General features: G+C 42.6%; 1 protein-coding gene across 1 annotated transcript in view; it reads left to right on the top strand.

The window, feature by feature from the left end:
• Positions 1-1,673: 1,673 nt before the first annotated feature.
• The window catches only part of LOC147712389 (uncharacterized), a 49,377-nt gene continuing 35,017 nt past the window's right edge, over positions 1,674-16,033 (top strand). The window contains exons 1-2 of the mRNA XM_086920329.1: positions 1,674-1,850; positions 6,587-6,735. Of these exons, the coding sequence (XP_086776455.1) occupies positions 1,684-1,850; positions 6,587-6,735 (316 nt within the window). The 5' untranslated portion in view covers positions 1,674-1,683. The remainder of the gene's footprint in view (positions 1,851-6,586; positions 6,736-16,033) is intronic.

The raw sequence follows: 16,033 nt of genomic DNA, 5'->3' as shown, positions 1-16,033 counted from the left end.
GCCATCATGGCCGAGGTATCGCCATTGTCCTGTAGAGACTGGGCGCCCGAGGCCGACCCCGGGGGGCGGTCGGCAGCAGGTAGCGGTGGTTTGTCAAAGTTGAGAGTCCTCTGGGCCGGATCCCTTTTCCCCATCTTGGAGGGCGTGCAGCGGGGCCGCAGCCGCAACGACAGTGGCGGAGAGCAGGGATCAATGGTAATCAGCCACAAGAGCCGGTGCGTTGTGGAAGGAGCGGCTGGTGAGTGAGCGGGATTCAGACCAAAGGAGCCAAATCAGGGATACGTTGGCCGGACTCAGTCAGCGCAATGGGGCGACGCTGAGGCCTCTCCAAGCGAAGGCCGTCGCCACCTCAGTTGTGGCGTAGCATGGAGGGACTGCGTGGCAGCAGTGTGGGGACAGCGGAACACGGTCGCGCGCGGGGCCGCTGAGCTATACCGGAGAACGCTCTCAGTGCGCACAGCAGCCGCGCGTCCCGCCCCCTCCGCCGGGTTCCGCAGCCACCTCCTCAGGTCCGCACAGGCCCGAAATCCAGCCCCCGGATCCCCACGTGCGGCCGGGCCGTGGGCCTCAGCTGCCGTCAAGAACCGGGCAAACCGGAAAAAAAAACGGGAACCGCGCGGCAGTGGAGGCGAGCACACGTCTCCGGCGGTGGGAAAAACGGAAGGGGACGGGGTCACGGCCGCCAACGGCCGAGCAGCACTCACCCGGCGCTCCGGCGCAGAAGGAAGATGGCGTCGAGGTCCGGAGGCCTCAGATTCCCTCCGCCGTGTTCTCCGTATCCGACCGCCCCCGCGGGTCGGAAATGTCTCTACGGCAGCCTGCGGTCATCAGGAGGCAGATCCTGGCGTCCGGTGTGAGCAGGGATGGCGGATTACATCTCTTCTCGCCAAGTTCGGGGGCCCGCTCGGAGGAGCTTTACAGCGGAGCGGCCATTACGCTTGCCGCCGTAGCCACGCCCCCAGCTACAGTTATATTTAGGTGCAGGATTAATTTCAAATTTCCTATGTTAGATATCTGTGCATATGTCTTATTCTCTTCATTTAATGATTTGCTTATTGCTGTTGTTTCACAGTTACAAATTTATCAAGCTCACTATGTGAACCCTGTCTTGTGGATTGTCTAATTCATGCACTTGGCACTAAGCCTAGAATGCAAACACTAGTAATTAAAGCCTGCATTCTGACTTGCTCAACTACTTGCAGCACTGCATACAGGGTGTTGTTTGGTATTAGTATGAGTGCAAGTATGTCTGCGGAATATTCTTTTTAGATTATGTTTTGATATTTTCAGCATTTTTCATCAAATAAATATTGTTCTACTTTAGATATAAATACACAGTATTCGACATGTTCTGTTTTGTATTTGTTATTGTTTGATGATTTAATTTCGTCAATATTGTCGTGTTCTGTGCCCACAATTTGTTTGTATATTCACTTGCTTAAGATATTTTCCTAGAAATCATTTGCTATTTAGTATTACACAGTAGCAACAGATGATATGAATCTTACCTCACTGTCAGAATCTGGTACATTCAGACAATGAACTCCACAGGTTAGAGGCCCATCAAAGAAGTGGGTTTTATGTATTTTACAGTGAAGTATTTAATTCTGCTTTCTGTACTTTTAAGGGATGTGTCTAAAGTAGATTTTGGTGTTGTCATGCTTGCAGAGGGAGCAGGTGAGAATGGAGCCCAGTACTGAAAGTGACTGTCAGATATTGGAAACTAAGCAGGAGGATGAAGGCCAGCTAAACCATTCAAAGAGAACTGAAAGTTGTGTCAATGAAAAGGAAGTCCCACAGTCTAAAGAAATTCAGCCACAACGGTCACCAGAACCCACCAGTTGTACTGGGTGAGTTGTCGGATATGTAGCCGGGACTATGATGATTCAGCTTTATTTAAAATTTGCTTCCACATTGTGTTTTATATACTGAATTAGTATACTGTGTGTGAAAACAATATTTGGTATCCAAAACAATAAATGTTAAATGTTGCCCTGAGTCTCAGAATATCACATACGTAGGAGGTAAGACTGGGCTGATTTTATTAATCCATGAGCAGCCTTAGACACAGTTCCCCACTCTAGGCTAATTTCCCACCTTCAGAGCATTGGAATCGATGGACTTGCACTGTCAGGTTTTGAGGACAGAGGGCAGGAAGTATGCACTCCCCTATTCTCTTCTGGGTCCAAAGAACTTACAGTCGGGGTACCGCAGGGCTCAACTCAAGAGTCTCACATTGTTTAACATCTACCTGAACCCGCTGGTTCCATTGGTGGAATACTGTGTTGCCAAAATAATCTCCTATGGGGATGACACGCAGCTCCTCTTCTTATTCAGTAAAGGAGGAGATATAATATTGGATTCTATAAAACCTTGACTAGCTGCTATCTTCCAATAAATGCGCATTAACCAGTTGAAGTGTAAGGCAAATGAGACCAAGGTTCTCTGCTTTGGCTACAACTCTTCATCAGGCTTGCAGACTTCCTAGCCAGACGGAGCCCCCCCTGCTAAGTCCGCAATCTTGAGGTGGTCAGAAATCTTCGAGTGAAATTTGACAACCAGTTTTCTTTTCAACAATTCAAAAGCCGTGGTTGGGACCTGGAACGGGCTGCTACATACTGCAACAAGTATTTACAATGCAACGGTTTTGCCTTTGGAAAAGTTTGAGCTATTGGCATTGTAAATGACAATTTTTTTATTTATGTGTTCGTTTTGAAAACCGATAAATAAATGGCATTGTCATTTACAATGCCAATAGCTTAATCTCTCGCAAATGCCACACCCACACACACCCACAGAGAGCCCCCCCACACAGAGCCCCTCAACACAGAGCCCCCCATGCACACACAGGGCCCCCCACCCACACAGAGCCCCCCCCCCCCACACACACACACACAGAGCCCTCACACACACACTGCGAGCCCCCCCACACACCCAGACTGAGCCCTCCACACACCCACACTGAGCCCTCCACACAACCACACAGAGCCTCCCACACACCCACACAGAGCCCTCCACACACTGCGAGCCCCCCTGTGCAAGTTATACACTGTTGTTAGAGATGAACCGACCGCATAGGTAACCAATAGGTGTAAAAAGGACTTCAAAGGTGACTAGGGAAGGCGACGTCTGTACAGGGAATTATGTTCATTCTCTACTCTGTGAAATATGAAACGCCGTTAAGGGTCACCCATCAGCCCCTACTTTAGACTTTGGCAGGTGAAATAAATCTGGTCATATCAAAAACAGTTCCAGTCGAGTATATTACGGAAAATACCTCTCTCGTTGCTTTTTTAAAGATAAAAATAATCTGAACTGTTATTGGAATAAGAAAACAAAGCATGCTGCAAAAAAACAGTGTAGATAATTTAAGTACGATCTCTGCCTTGACTGGTGCAGTTATGTTGCCCCTCTATTTCTGACATCTGAGGCATTAATAAATAAGTGGTGGATAGGCGCGTGGCCTTTGATGAAGACGGTATACAAGGGAGCAGGGAAAAAAGCGTTGTCTGTGTCGGTGAACTGAGGATGCAATTAGTACTAAAGTAGCCACTAGTTGAGTGTGATAGTTCCGGTGCTTTAGCCAAGAGCAAATTGCATTCGGGGAAACGTGGTTTGACTGTCAACTTTGAACGTTTTGGGTCAAAAATCCCAACACGTCAAGTACTGTTGACTGGACAGCCATCACTGATTGGAGGTGTCACACAGGACGTGGTGCCACTTGGCACCAATGCCCTTCTGACACCCTAAAAATGAGGACTTCTATTTTGAATGTGTTATACCGTCAAAATACTGGGGAACTAATAGGAGAAAAATACAGTCCTTTTCGGCAATCAACCACGCACAACCTCTTAATACATTGCACAATGACATATTGTATTTTTTTTTCCCCCAAAGGCATATTAAATCAGATTATGCATCGTCTAGCACAGACTCTTCATCTATAGGTCTTATAAAAGCGAATTTCCCTCGCATCACGAAGCAAGCTGACTTCTACCAGGACGCGACTGTTTCAAGCAAAAGACGGCAATTACAATTCATGACATTAACGGGCAGGAGCAATTCTTTTGTCAGTTTTGGTAGTAGTAGACTGCCCAGACAAATCTACACGTGCGCCGCGGACAGATATTATGAAAGAAACTAAGACACGTTTCACCAAGTTGGGCCTCCGGTTCTTACCTCCGTAGGCAGCCATGTTTTCGGTACCGCTCCTTCTCGTGAACGCTGGCTCGCAGACGAGACCACAGCTTTACCAGTATTAACAAGCACCTACGGGCACACGGACAGCGGGAGGGGGGGGGGAACGGACAGCGGGAGGGGGGGGGCGGGATAAAATCGTGACCTGCTAAAGGTAACGGAAAGGAGGGGAGCAGGCTATTCGGTGATTTGTCCTGTGCCTGAACCTGCCTGCTCATCTTGACTGAAATATTAACAAAGAAAGGAACGGACAGGGGGAGGGAGGGCGGGAAAGGCACGGACAGCGGGAGGGGGGGCGGGAAAGGCACGGACAGCGGGAGGGGGGGCGGGAACAGCACACGGTCAGCGGAGGGGGGGGCGGGAACGGCACACGGTCAGCGGGATGGGGGGCGGGAACGGGCACTCACCTGGACTTCCGGCGGCGGTCGGCCGCAGAATGAACAAAATAAACATGGACGCAACAAAAAATAAACACCGCCCACCGCCGCATGACGATTTCGAAAGGGGCGGAAGGCCTAAAATTTGCAGGAACGCCCCCGAATCTGCTCTCAGGATGACGAGCAGATGTCTGTTCCAATGGCTAGCCTCCATTTATGGAGCTAGCCAATGGAAACAGAGGCGGGGACCAAAGCCACTCTACTCTTCTCATAAGGTTTTCCCTGCAACTGCGCAGTGCGCAGCTCGCTAGTCAAAACCTAAAAACGTTATTGCACTGCCTTGACCTTCCAGCCAGGAAAGCAGTTATTCTAGCACTCATCACACCCAGATTAGATTATGCAAATGAAGTATAATGTGGCCTCATTCAGTCCCTAGTAAACAAGCAAAAAGTAGTACAAAATGCAGCTGCTCAACTGCTTCTTAAGCTTCTGCTGGGAGCTCATATTTCCTCTTATCTCCACTCCTTACACTGGCTTCCAGTAAGTAAACGCATCTTGTTTAAAACTCTAGTACTTACCTACAGAGCTCTGCACCACACCTGTCCCAATTACCTCTCGTCTAGGATACATTCTTACCTTCCAAACAGGAAGTTGCGTTCCTCTAACAGTGCTCTGGCCCTGGTACCCAGGATCCACCGTTCTAGAGCGGGTGACTGTTCTTTCTCTTATTTGGGCCCTTCGGCCTGGCACAAACTCCCCTTGACGTTCGTCAAACTGAATCTGAACAGCGGTTTAAAAAGAAGCTGAGAGATTGGCTTTTTTCTCAAAGCTAATGGCCTTTTTCCCTTACACCAGCGCCGTGACACTCCTCGGAGTAACTGCGCTCCACAAATATCAGTTCATCATATTCCTACTTTCTGTGAGATATGCATGTAATTTTGGGCTGCGTGCCAGAATTTCGTTAGCAAAAATATTGTGACAGAACTATTGTGTCCTCAATATAATTTCCAAAAGTCTTGGCCCACTGGGCATAAAATGGCCATCATTAACTCCAGTGGGCGATATTTTGGTAAACCATGTTTGGGACACAATATTTTTGATAGACAATATTTTGGGTACGATATTCTGCTGTTTTACGGATTTTCCTTAGCAGATTGGATAACTCAGTTAGTTATGCTTTTGGCGTGATCAACCTTGAAAGTAATAATTTAGAGTCCTTTTTTTGTGTAATGCAGCAATTTCATGGCTTAAGTCAATGTGTACTAATCGGTGAGTGCCAAGCTGTTTTAGCCTCGGTTAAAGTATTGATCCAGATACTTCTGGATGTTGAAATAAAAGCTAATTTGAATTATGCATGTGAATGTCAATCTTTATAAGCAGATTTGAAATATAGACTATATCCTATTCATGTTTCTGTTGTAGCTCAAAATTCACAAAATTAAATATCAAGTAAAGATATTGATGAGCACCTCCTTGTGGCACATTACTGATGAAGCCTCAGATTGCTATATATCAGGCCACTCTGGGTAAAAGCAGGGCTAGACTGCTTTGATTGTGGTATACACCTTTTGTTTTTCTAGTGGGCATATTGGACTTACTCTAGGGAGTAAAATGTCTGTACACTTTATAAGTGGCATGTTGACTCTGACCCCACTTCTAGGGTTCATTCAAATCCAGCTCTTTATTTAAAGTCTTGTTCTATCCAGTTGTGGTGGAGGTTGAGCGGTGGTGCCCAGAGTTAGAACCCTATTGAAGATTTTTTTTAAACTTGCGCAACATGAAGAAACGCTTATTAATGACCTTGACTGTGTATAAAAATATGCCTGGTTAGATTTTAGAGGTATCTAGCATATTCATTTATGAGAGGAAAATGTTCTGCTAGTCCTTCGTCAAGTTGTGCTGAAGTGGTAAGAAATGCACCATAACAAAGTTTTAGTTTTATTCGTGAAACGTTTGTGTCTCAAACATAATAACTACAATCAACTTCTGTAATTTAACTTCTTTTTTGGCAGGGAAATTTCGGATACAGCAGAAAGCATTTGTAATTCCTTGGAGAGTACATCGCAGAAGGGAAAAGCGCCTGGTTTGCCAAAGAAATGCAGAACAAAATATTACAAGTCAAAATTTGACGTGACCTGGATCCAAACTGGCCCATTTAAAGGTACTTCTTGATTCAACAAACAGTGCCATGCTCCCTGGTCACTGCAGCAAATGGTGGTTGTCCTTCTCTTAAAGGGGTTACATGTTCGGGTATGGCTCAAATGCATAGTTCTCGCCTAACCATATGTATTTAACAGAAAAGTAGCCTTCAAATGCACTACTTAGAGGTTCTTTAGCCGCACCCAATGTTGATTACTTTGAATACAGATATTAATTTTTCAGAAATGTGGTACTTCACTGAAATCAAGTGATTGGATTGCACTTTTTGCCTAGTAGGAAAGCTTATCATCAACATGACTGGCCCTAGATGCTTATAATGAAAAGCTGTTTATCATGGATATAGGCCTGATCTGTTTATTTTGCAGTTATGGCAAAGGCAGTAGGGCTGAGTTAGTTATTGTAAATTTTTACTTTCTCGCTCAAATATGATGCTATAAAAAAGGCAAAGTTAACACGAACCAATGGGGAAAAAGCAGGAACGGCAATGGCCAAGCAAGTTTCAGAGTCATCATACTCAAGCCTCAGTTCCGCCATTGAAAGTGATACGGACGGTGAAAACAATACAGCGTCCTCAGCAAAAACTAATGCGACTCCCTCCCCTGGCGAAGAAATGAATTTTTTAGTCGAGGAACGCTTGGCAACGCCAAGGCCGAGGAATCTGCGAAATCAAGTCAACAAAAACGAAACTACAAGCGGGGCCAGCGTCGCAAAGCCCACAAACGCAGGGACTCCCAGAGGCAACAGCAACAAACTTGAAAGGGGGGTGGTGGAATTGCCGATAAACCCCAAAAGCACTGAGAGCAACCAAAACGAAGAAAAAACTGTCATCAACCTAACGGAAACAGTATTTAGCAAAGCGGAAACTCAAATTCTGTCGTTAAGGATTGTCATTCTGCAATGAATCGAACTTCGACTATGCAAACACAAGAATGGACATATACCAGTTCATCAGAAAGTTGAAGTTGCGCAAATTCCACTCCATGAACAAATCCAAAAATGCCCCAGAGGCTGCTATGTCACAAGATTTAAATCTAACAACAACTGAACACACTCCCTCACAAAATTTGGAAGCAACCCTACGCACTGTACTCCATGATCTACGCAATGAAAACTATTGCGATGACATGGGAAGTCCAACCATCACTAATCTCAGTCAATCAGCAAGCAACATCAATGTAGCCAAACGGAATACTCCCTTTAAAGTGAAATCCAAGTTTAACCCTATACTTTTATGAGATGGCATTGACATTTTCAATGAACAAGTTACTGACGAAATTAAAAAACTAAATTACAGGACTTGCGCTACAAAGAAGAAAATATCACACAGAAATAGACAATATCATAATCTGATTGCCAAACTCAAAAAGGATAATGATATAATCGTGAGGAACTCGGACAAAGGAGGTAACGTGGTGCTATGGTCAAGGAAAGAATATATAAATGAAGCTCAATCACAACTAAATGATCGAATGTGTTGCAGGCTAAGCAGTGCTTCAGCTGTTAAAGAGACAGCAAATTCTTTTTATATGAAATTAGTAGCTTGGAAAAGCACTGGGCTCATCTCCCTGGATGAGTATAAATTCATGAGAAATGACCATCCGATCATCCCAAACATCTATTTTATACCAAAAATTCACAAGGATACATCAAAACCATCAGGGCGACCGATAATATCGGCAAGAAAGAGCCTGCTGGAAAATACTTCACGATATATAGACTTTTTCTTGCAAGAAAGTGTGATGGGACTTGCCTCATATCTAAGAGACAGAGTGACTTTTTAAATAAAATCAAAGACTGTGAATGGGGACCTAATTATCATCTTTTAACATTGGATGTATCTTCTTTAAAGACCATAAAGATGGTCTGCGAGCCCTAGAATTCTTTTTGAACAAAAGAAATGCCACTTGCCCTCAACATGATACTATGCTTTTAGATATGGTTACATTTTGTCTTAACAATAAAAAAAAATTGTTTAACCAAATGTACTATCAGCAAATGCGAGGGGTGGCAATGGGGGCCAGCTTCTCCCCTAGCTACGCCTGCATTTTCATGGGCTGGTGGGAGGAGCTGGTCCTCAAAGGCACACACAGCAAACAATATGATGACCATGTCAGGATATATTACAGATTCTTTGATGATTTATTTTTTGTGTGGGAAGGAACTGAAGAAGCCAAAACATGGGTAGATGGTTTGAACCAAAATTTTATTAATTTACATTTTACTTCTACTGTTACCCCATCTCAGATTAATTTCTTGGACGTTCAAGTACAGGTGGTAAACAACAAACTAGAGACCAAGCTGTTCAGGAAGGAAACAGCCGGGAATTCTATTCTGCACTTTACGAGCTTCCATTTACGTCATTTGATAAGCAGCATCCCTTACAGGGAGATGCTGCGCATCAAACGAATCTGCAACAACCCTGCGACTTAGTTGAGGCTCAACTTGGCTGTAAACAAAGATTTTTAGCTAGAGGCTATCCTCTCAAAATCATACAATCAGCCATAGATAAAACCCAGAAACTAGACAGAAACACTCTATTGGTCCCAAAAAAGGTCAGAGAACCTATTTATATGACCGTCAGTAACCCTGACACTATGAGGCTAATAATACCTTTTAGCTCACAGGAAAAAGAGATATCCAAAATCATTAACAGGAACTGGGCGCTAGTAAGAAGTGACCCAATAATAGGAGCTGAGATGCCAGTTAGACCCAGCATAACCTTTAGGAGGGCGCTATCAATGTATGGGGACTTGGTCTTTAGCAATCCTGAAGTGTTACCATTGAGCGATTGGCCTATAAAAACTAATGGCTTTACCAAATGCAGGTCCTGCAAGGCGTGCCAATATGGAATTAATAAAAAAAGTTACTGTACCGCTTTTAGCAAAAAAGAGAATAAAATCTCCAAACCCCTACACTGTAAGACGGAATATGCCATTTACGTCTTAGAATGTAGCTGTCCCCTAAGATATGTGGGCAGCACGAAATTACCTGCAAGCAAAAGAGTGTTGCAACACATACCGGCCATTAAAAACTGTGACCCAACTTATCCTGTCGCACGACATTTTCGCGCGGTCCATGACAATAATTTAAAGAACCTCTCATATTATGTCATTGACACTATCCCCACCAAAAAGGGTGGCGACAGAGAGCAAGCAATGAGGAAATTGGAGACACGGTACATACTTAATTTTAATAGTAAGAATCCTGGAGGCCTTAAAAATACGGAAGACCTGCACACTTGCTTATGAACTTAAAATACCCCGTTTGGATTTGAACCCGTAAATCCTTCTCTATGCTTTGCTTTCTGATAATCAATTAGTTATGCTTTCCATTAACAAACATATGCATTTTGTTTTGCCTTTGTGTAATAATAATCAAATGTAACTATCTACAGGGGCTGTCCTTTCTCCATATTGATGATCATTTTCAAATTTTAACATTTGAGATGTTTTTCACTATATGCACTTTATTTCACGGGTAATGGGTCATTTGTTCATATACATAACAAAACTCAGGTGGTTATCATTGTAGTCATTAAGAATGAAATTAGCGTTGGAAAAATGCATTTATGCGGTTCTTATGTCATATTTGAAATGTTTTACTTTAGTTAAATCCACTGATTCTTCATAGGGCCCATGTATTAATTTCATTGATCTGATATATTTAAAGCTCCCCTTACCGATGGAGATTTTATATATTTATAGAGATTTAACCCCTTCGATGCTCATGACGAGCTCAGCTCGTCATGAGGCACAGTTGAGCTGTGCTGATGACGAGCTGAGCTCGTCATGAACAATGGTAAATCTGGGAATGCAGCGCAGAAGGAAAATATCGCTAGCAGCCAAGGTGTTAAATCTATTTTTTGTATTTGTAAATATATATATATATATATATTAAGTTAATGTTTGAGATTTTCGGCTTTATGTAAGAATCATGTAAGTAAATTTATCTGAACTATTTTGATTTTTCAACGTTTTATATTTCATTGCTACATCACATGTCTAAAAAGCATTGACTGATATATAAGCACCCAAATGTTTTGTTTATGTCTATCATTCACCTTAATCACGTGCAAAATAGTGCAGCTTTATAATTGGTCCAGAATCAAACTAGCGTTGTCATGTGATCAAGCCACTGAGGTGGTGAAACGCGTAATGGCCGACGAAGAATAAACTGAGGTTTTTGCACTGATAATGGGTCCGTGTCTGCTTACCGAGGAGACGAAAGGTGGTGTGTTGCAGCAACCTTGATATATAAAGCCAGTGGGCTTTTAAGGGTAGAATGACATTACACTATGTTAAAGCTTCTAGTCAGGTGTTTAGTTACAGGGAATGCTGCACATTGTTAAGGTTTTTGGTGTTGGTTATCCAAAGTGAAAAATTCTAAGGGATAAAAAATGTGAACATCATTTGAATCCATGTTATACCATTGTATGAAGGCTTGAATATTGTTTTGCCAACTGTAATTCTGTATTTTGACCTTTTTTTATTATTGTATACTGGTGATTGCCTTGTGGGAAAGCTTAAGCAGATTACAGCAAGCCTTAGTTAGTTATGGTGACAAGCCAGTGATAAAGGCTATAGGCTAGATCGGTTCATTAGAAAACGATGTGTTAGGGGCAATACATCTAATGTTTAATTATGAAAATGTACGACAAACACTGTAGGCATAACTAATGTATTGAAATAACAGTATGTTAAAGCCAGTTGGCCTTAACAGTGAATTGTTATTCCATTAAGTTCAAGTCTGTAGGAAGGTATTGCATTATATGGATTCTTTCAGATCATTGTATACGTGAGGGGTTTTGGGGTTTGTTTCTGCTTCTGACAAATAGTCGAGTGTAAGCGTTTGTGTGAGAACCCACTTTATGCCCCTTTCAGTGGGGTTGTGTGTGTTGCCAACTGTAATTGTGTGTATATATTTGTAACAGTAGGACTGTGTGTCTGATGGTTGCCAGTTCATGTGAAGTACAGGAGTCCTCAGTTGGTTATGGCGAAAAGCCAATGAAGACAAGAGTCTTGATTTGTACATGGAAAAAGTTATGTCAGACGATGTTTATTTTATTATGAAAAGGTATGACTAAGGTGGAAGGCCTGGCTTACTTATTATGAAATGCATATATTAAAATCAACAGGCATTTTAAGAGACTTGTTATTAAACTGTGTTTAAGGCTGTAGATGGGTATTTTGTTAACATGTAATCATACATATTAATTTAGTATGAAAGGGTTTGGTGTTGGTGTTGTAAAGACCCTAGGGGAGAAGATGTGCACTGTGATAATCCTTGTTTTTCTTTCCTTTTTATTTTTATTTATTGATTTTTTTGTTGCAAACAAAACAGATTATTTCATCACATAGTACATAGTCAGAACAAACAACAACACGTTCTCCGATAGAAACAAAGAAAAAGAAACAAAAAAAAACAGAAAAGTTGCTAAGGGGAAACAATGAATTTTTAACATAGAGTCAAGCAAATATTTAAGTCGTTTCCCCATGGATCCATTGTTGTATCGGAGCCCAAAGTTTCATACCTAATTGTTTATTTTTTCTTCCTTTTGTTGCATATATAGCAAGTTCAAAATTAAATTTGGCTAATAAGCCAGCCCTCCACATAGAAAAAGATGGTGGTTCCGGATTGATCCATTCCTGAGTGATACATGCACGAAATCCAGACATCATAATAAAGATCAAGTGTTGTTGTTCTATTTCTATAGAGTCTATTGATAATCCAAATAAAATCAGTTCAGGAGAAAGAATTATTGTTCTCCCTGTAATTCTTTCGATAAATATTTGAATTTCTGAAATTATACCAGCTAGTTTAATACAAGAAAAGAACATGTGTATTGCATCTGCTCCAATCAGAGTACAGCGATTGCAGATTATACCAAGAGTAGCCCCCCATTTCATAACTTTAGCAGGTGTGTAGTAGAGATCACACATAGCCATATAGTGTTGAGTTTGTAATCGCCCAGAAAATAATATGGAATTAGCTGTCTTGATTGATTCTTTTATCAAGAGGTTGTTTATTCCTAATTTCACCTCCCATTTATGTTGAATCATAGGAAGATCATCTGAAAGATAGGTCATGAATAAATTATAAAAATACCCTATTTTTCTTCTGATATAAAGACTGTCTATTACCAGAATCGTTTTGAGGCCTTGTCGATCGTTGGGAGAGAGTGAGTTTAAAAAGCGAAATATCTGTAAGTATTTGAAGTAATCATGAGAAGGGAGTTTAAATTTATGTTGAAGTTCAGAAAAAGTAGATATAGAGATAGAATTAACTGAGCATAGATCACTCAGGTGACAGATACCATTATGATTCCACCTTTTCATCACCGGATCTCTAAATATAGGGGGGAAGCAGTGTGGTGAGTTTAAGGGAGTATATCTTACAATCTTTGGAATCCCAACCAGTTTTTTTTACGATTCTCCATGTTTTATATGCAGCAGATATAATCTTAAATTTTGTTTTTTTGTAGTAGCTTGGTTCTATTATTCTTAAGAAATGACTGTTAGCTTCAGTACCTAATACTAGTTCATATATCGATGGGGAGTGTGCTTGTGAGATGGGAGCTTTATTGCCCACAATCAAAGGGGATATGAATTGTAATACGGCTGCCAAGTAGTAGAATAAAAAATGTGGAACGGCCCATCCTCCTCTATCCTTTGGTATGATCATTTTTTATGAGCTCTCTGAATGCCTTTGTATCCCCATAAGAATCTTCCTGACATTTTTTTAAGTTGCTTAAAAAAGTCTAGCGGGAATTCCAATGGGACTGTTCTAAATAAGTATATACATTTTGGAAGGATCAGCGTTTTTAACACATTGTTCCTGCCATGTAGCGATAAGTGTAAATGATCTATTCTTTCCAAGGTTGAATTGGCTTTCTTCAGGATCTGAGCATAATTAAGATTTGGAATGTTTGAAATTGGTGTGGCTAGTTTAATCCACAAATAGGTTGCTTCCGAGACTACATTATTGAGAGGCGGAGGGTTTTGATCAACAAATAGTATTTGTGTTTTTGATAAGTTTAATTTGTATCCTGAGAAGAAACCAAAAGTTGATGCTAATTCTTCAATCCTAGAGAAAGCCCTTTCAGTATCCTTAGTAACTACTACTAGATCATCTGCATTGTTTTTCTTTTAAAATACGTCTTTATTAAGGTTTCATTATGCAGTCAGTACACAAAAGGCTACTTTTCACTCGACCATATCACTTCACGTTGCATCAATGACAGCGAATAATAACAAAGAAAAACCAAAGGAATAATAACACACATAAACAGTAAAACTTCCCAACATGCCCCCCTACCCTTCCCAGAAGCTTTCATATAGTGAAGGGTCTAAGATTCCCATTTTCCTTTCTTCTATATCTTTCGTCTTTTTTGTTGTTGTTTCCTTGTGTGTGGTGTAAATGGGCAAACTAAGGCCCTGCCTTGGGTTGTTTTGCTATCCTATCCATCAAACTGAACTGTTTCTAACTCCACTTTCAATTGACCGGGCGAGGAACCCTAGAGTCCGGCCGGGTCCAAAAAGTCTTATCATATTCCCCCAGGCAAGCAGCACTTCTGGGAGCCCATCGTCTCTTCTTGTCTTTTGTATATGTTCCCCCTCTGCCCCGCCCACTCCCACAGGTCTTTCTCCCAGCAGTGTGAAGCCCAGCACTGGGAAACATCTGCCTAGTTTGCGCTTTGGGTCATCAGGTAGTAGGCCCAGCAAGCACTGATTAATCTTAAATGGTACGTCCCAACCCGTCTTCCGTTAAATATGTGTTAGTGTTTCTCCCCAGAAAGTTGCCACTGGAGGGCAGTATCAGAGCCCGTGCAAGTAATCGGCCTCAGTAGCCTTGCATCTTGGGCAGCGGGACTGTCTTGTTGGATAGATAGCATGCAAGCGTCTGGGGGACAGGTAGGTGATAGAATTATGTTTAATTTAATCTGCTCAAACCTGGTGCTCACTGATACCTTTTGGACCCCTGCATGTATCTTAAACCAATCCCTGAATGATAGCGGTTCATCCCTAAGAGATTGCCACCTCTCTTCTACTCGTAGTGGCTTAAGCTGCTTATCCTTACGCAGTGTTTGGTTCAGATGTGCGACCACCCGGCTTTCCCAGGCCATGGATAACATAGTCATCATTGTGTGAGTGGGTTCTGGGGCGTCCAGGAACGTAGCCACAATTGGTGCGCTACCGCAGCTATTTTTCCGTATTGTGGCCAAAGCATCCTGCATTGTTATAAACCTCTCTCCTGGGTACAGATCAGCCAGTCAGGCACCCTCCCTTTCCATTTTTCGGAAAACATTAGCTGAGCCATTCTATCAAAGGGTAGTATGAGCCAGACTTTCAGATCCATTGCATAAGGGGCTCTTCTCAGGATCCTCTGGCCATCCTTTCCCAGAGTCTAGCCATCAGTCCGTCCGGGTAAGGGAAAGTCCAAGGTATTTGTGTGCCACATAGCAGCATTCCCAGCTGATGGCCATCGCAATTGCAGGCCAGCAGGGGTCTCTCCCAGTGTGGCTCAGCATCCATCCAATGGATCATATATTATAGCTGAGCTGAGTGACTAAATAGTGCAGTTCCAGATCCGGGACCTCCAGAACCCCCCTCCCATTCCCGTTGCAGCACGTAAAGATCTACCCTCCACCTCCCACCACTCCAAAGAAGTTCCACTATAAGTGAGTCCAGCTGTTTCAATACACTTCATGGGAGTTCTTAAAAACTTCCTTGCATAACATAGAGACAGTGGGGCACCACCACCATTTTTATAAGGGCTATCTTGCCCATCAAAGACAGTTGTAGCGTATTATAGAACCTTACAGGCTGACTCAAACCGTCCATCACTCTCCCCATATTATCATAAAACTGCTTCTTATCATGGGTGACATAATTTCCCAGATATCAGACTTTGTCCACCGTCCAGGGTAGCTCTGCTAGTAAATGCTGGTCTTTTGGTATGTTTCCTAGCCATCCAAGTGGGAACAGCAGAGACTTGACTCTTATTAATGCGTAGACCAGATACCTGCTAGAACTCTCCTTAAACTCCCAGCTTCGGGACCTAAAAGTCTGGTTATCTAAAGTATACCATTGCGTCGGCATACAACGAGACAATATGCTCCATTGTGCCACTCCCCATCCTCTCAGAACCTGTCTCAGCTGGCAAGCCAGCGCCTCCATAGCTATTACAAAGATCAGAGGGAAAGTGGACATCCCTGCCTGGTACCCTGTTTTAGGACTAACACGTCTGAAATGTGTCTCCCTGTGCGCACTCTGCCCTGTGGGTTTGTGTATAGAAATTCA

The sequence above is a fragment of the Lissotriton vulgaris genome, chromosome 5 (assembly GCF_964263255.1).
Source record: "Lissotriton vulgaris chromosome 5, aLisVul1.2, whole genome shotgun sequence".
NCBI lineage: Eukaryota > Metazoa > Chordata > Amphibia > Caudata > Salamandridae > Lissotriton > Lissotriton vulgaris.
This window is presented reverse-complemented; position numbering and strand designations above follow the sequence as displayed.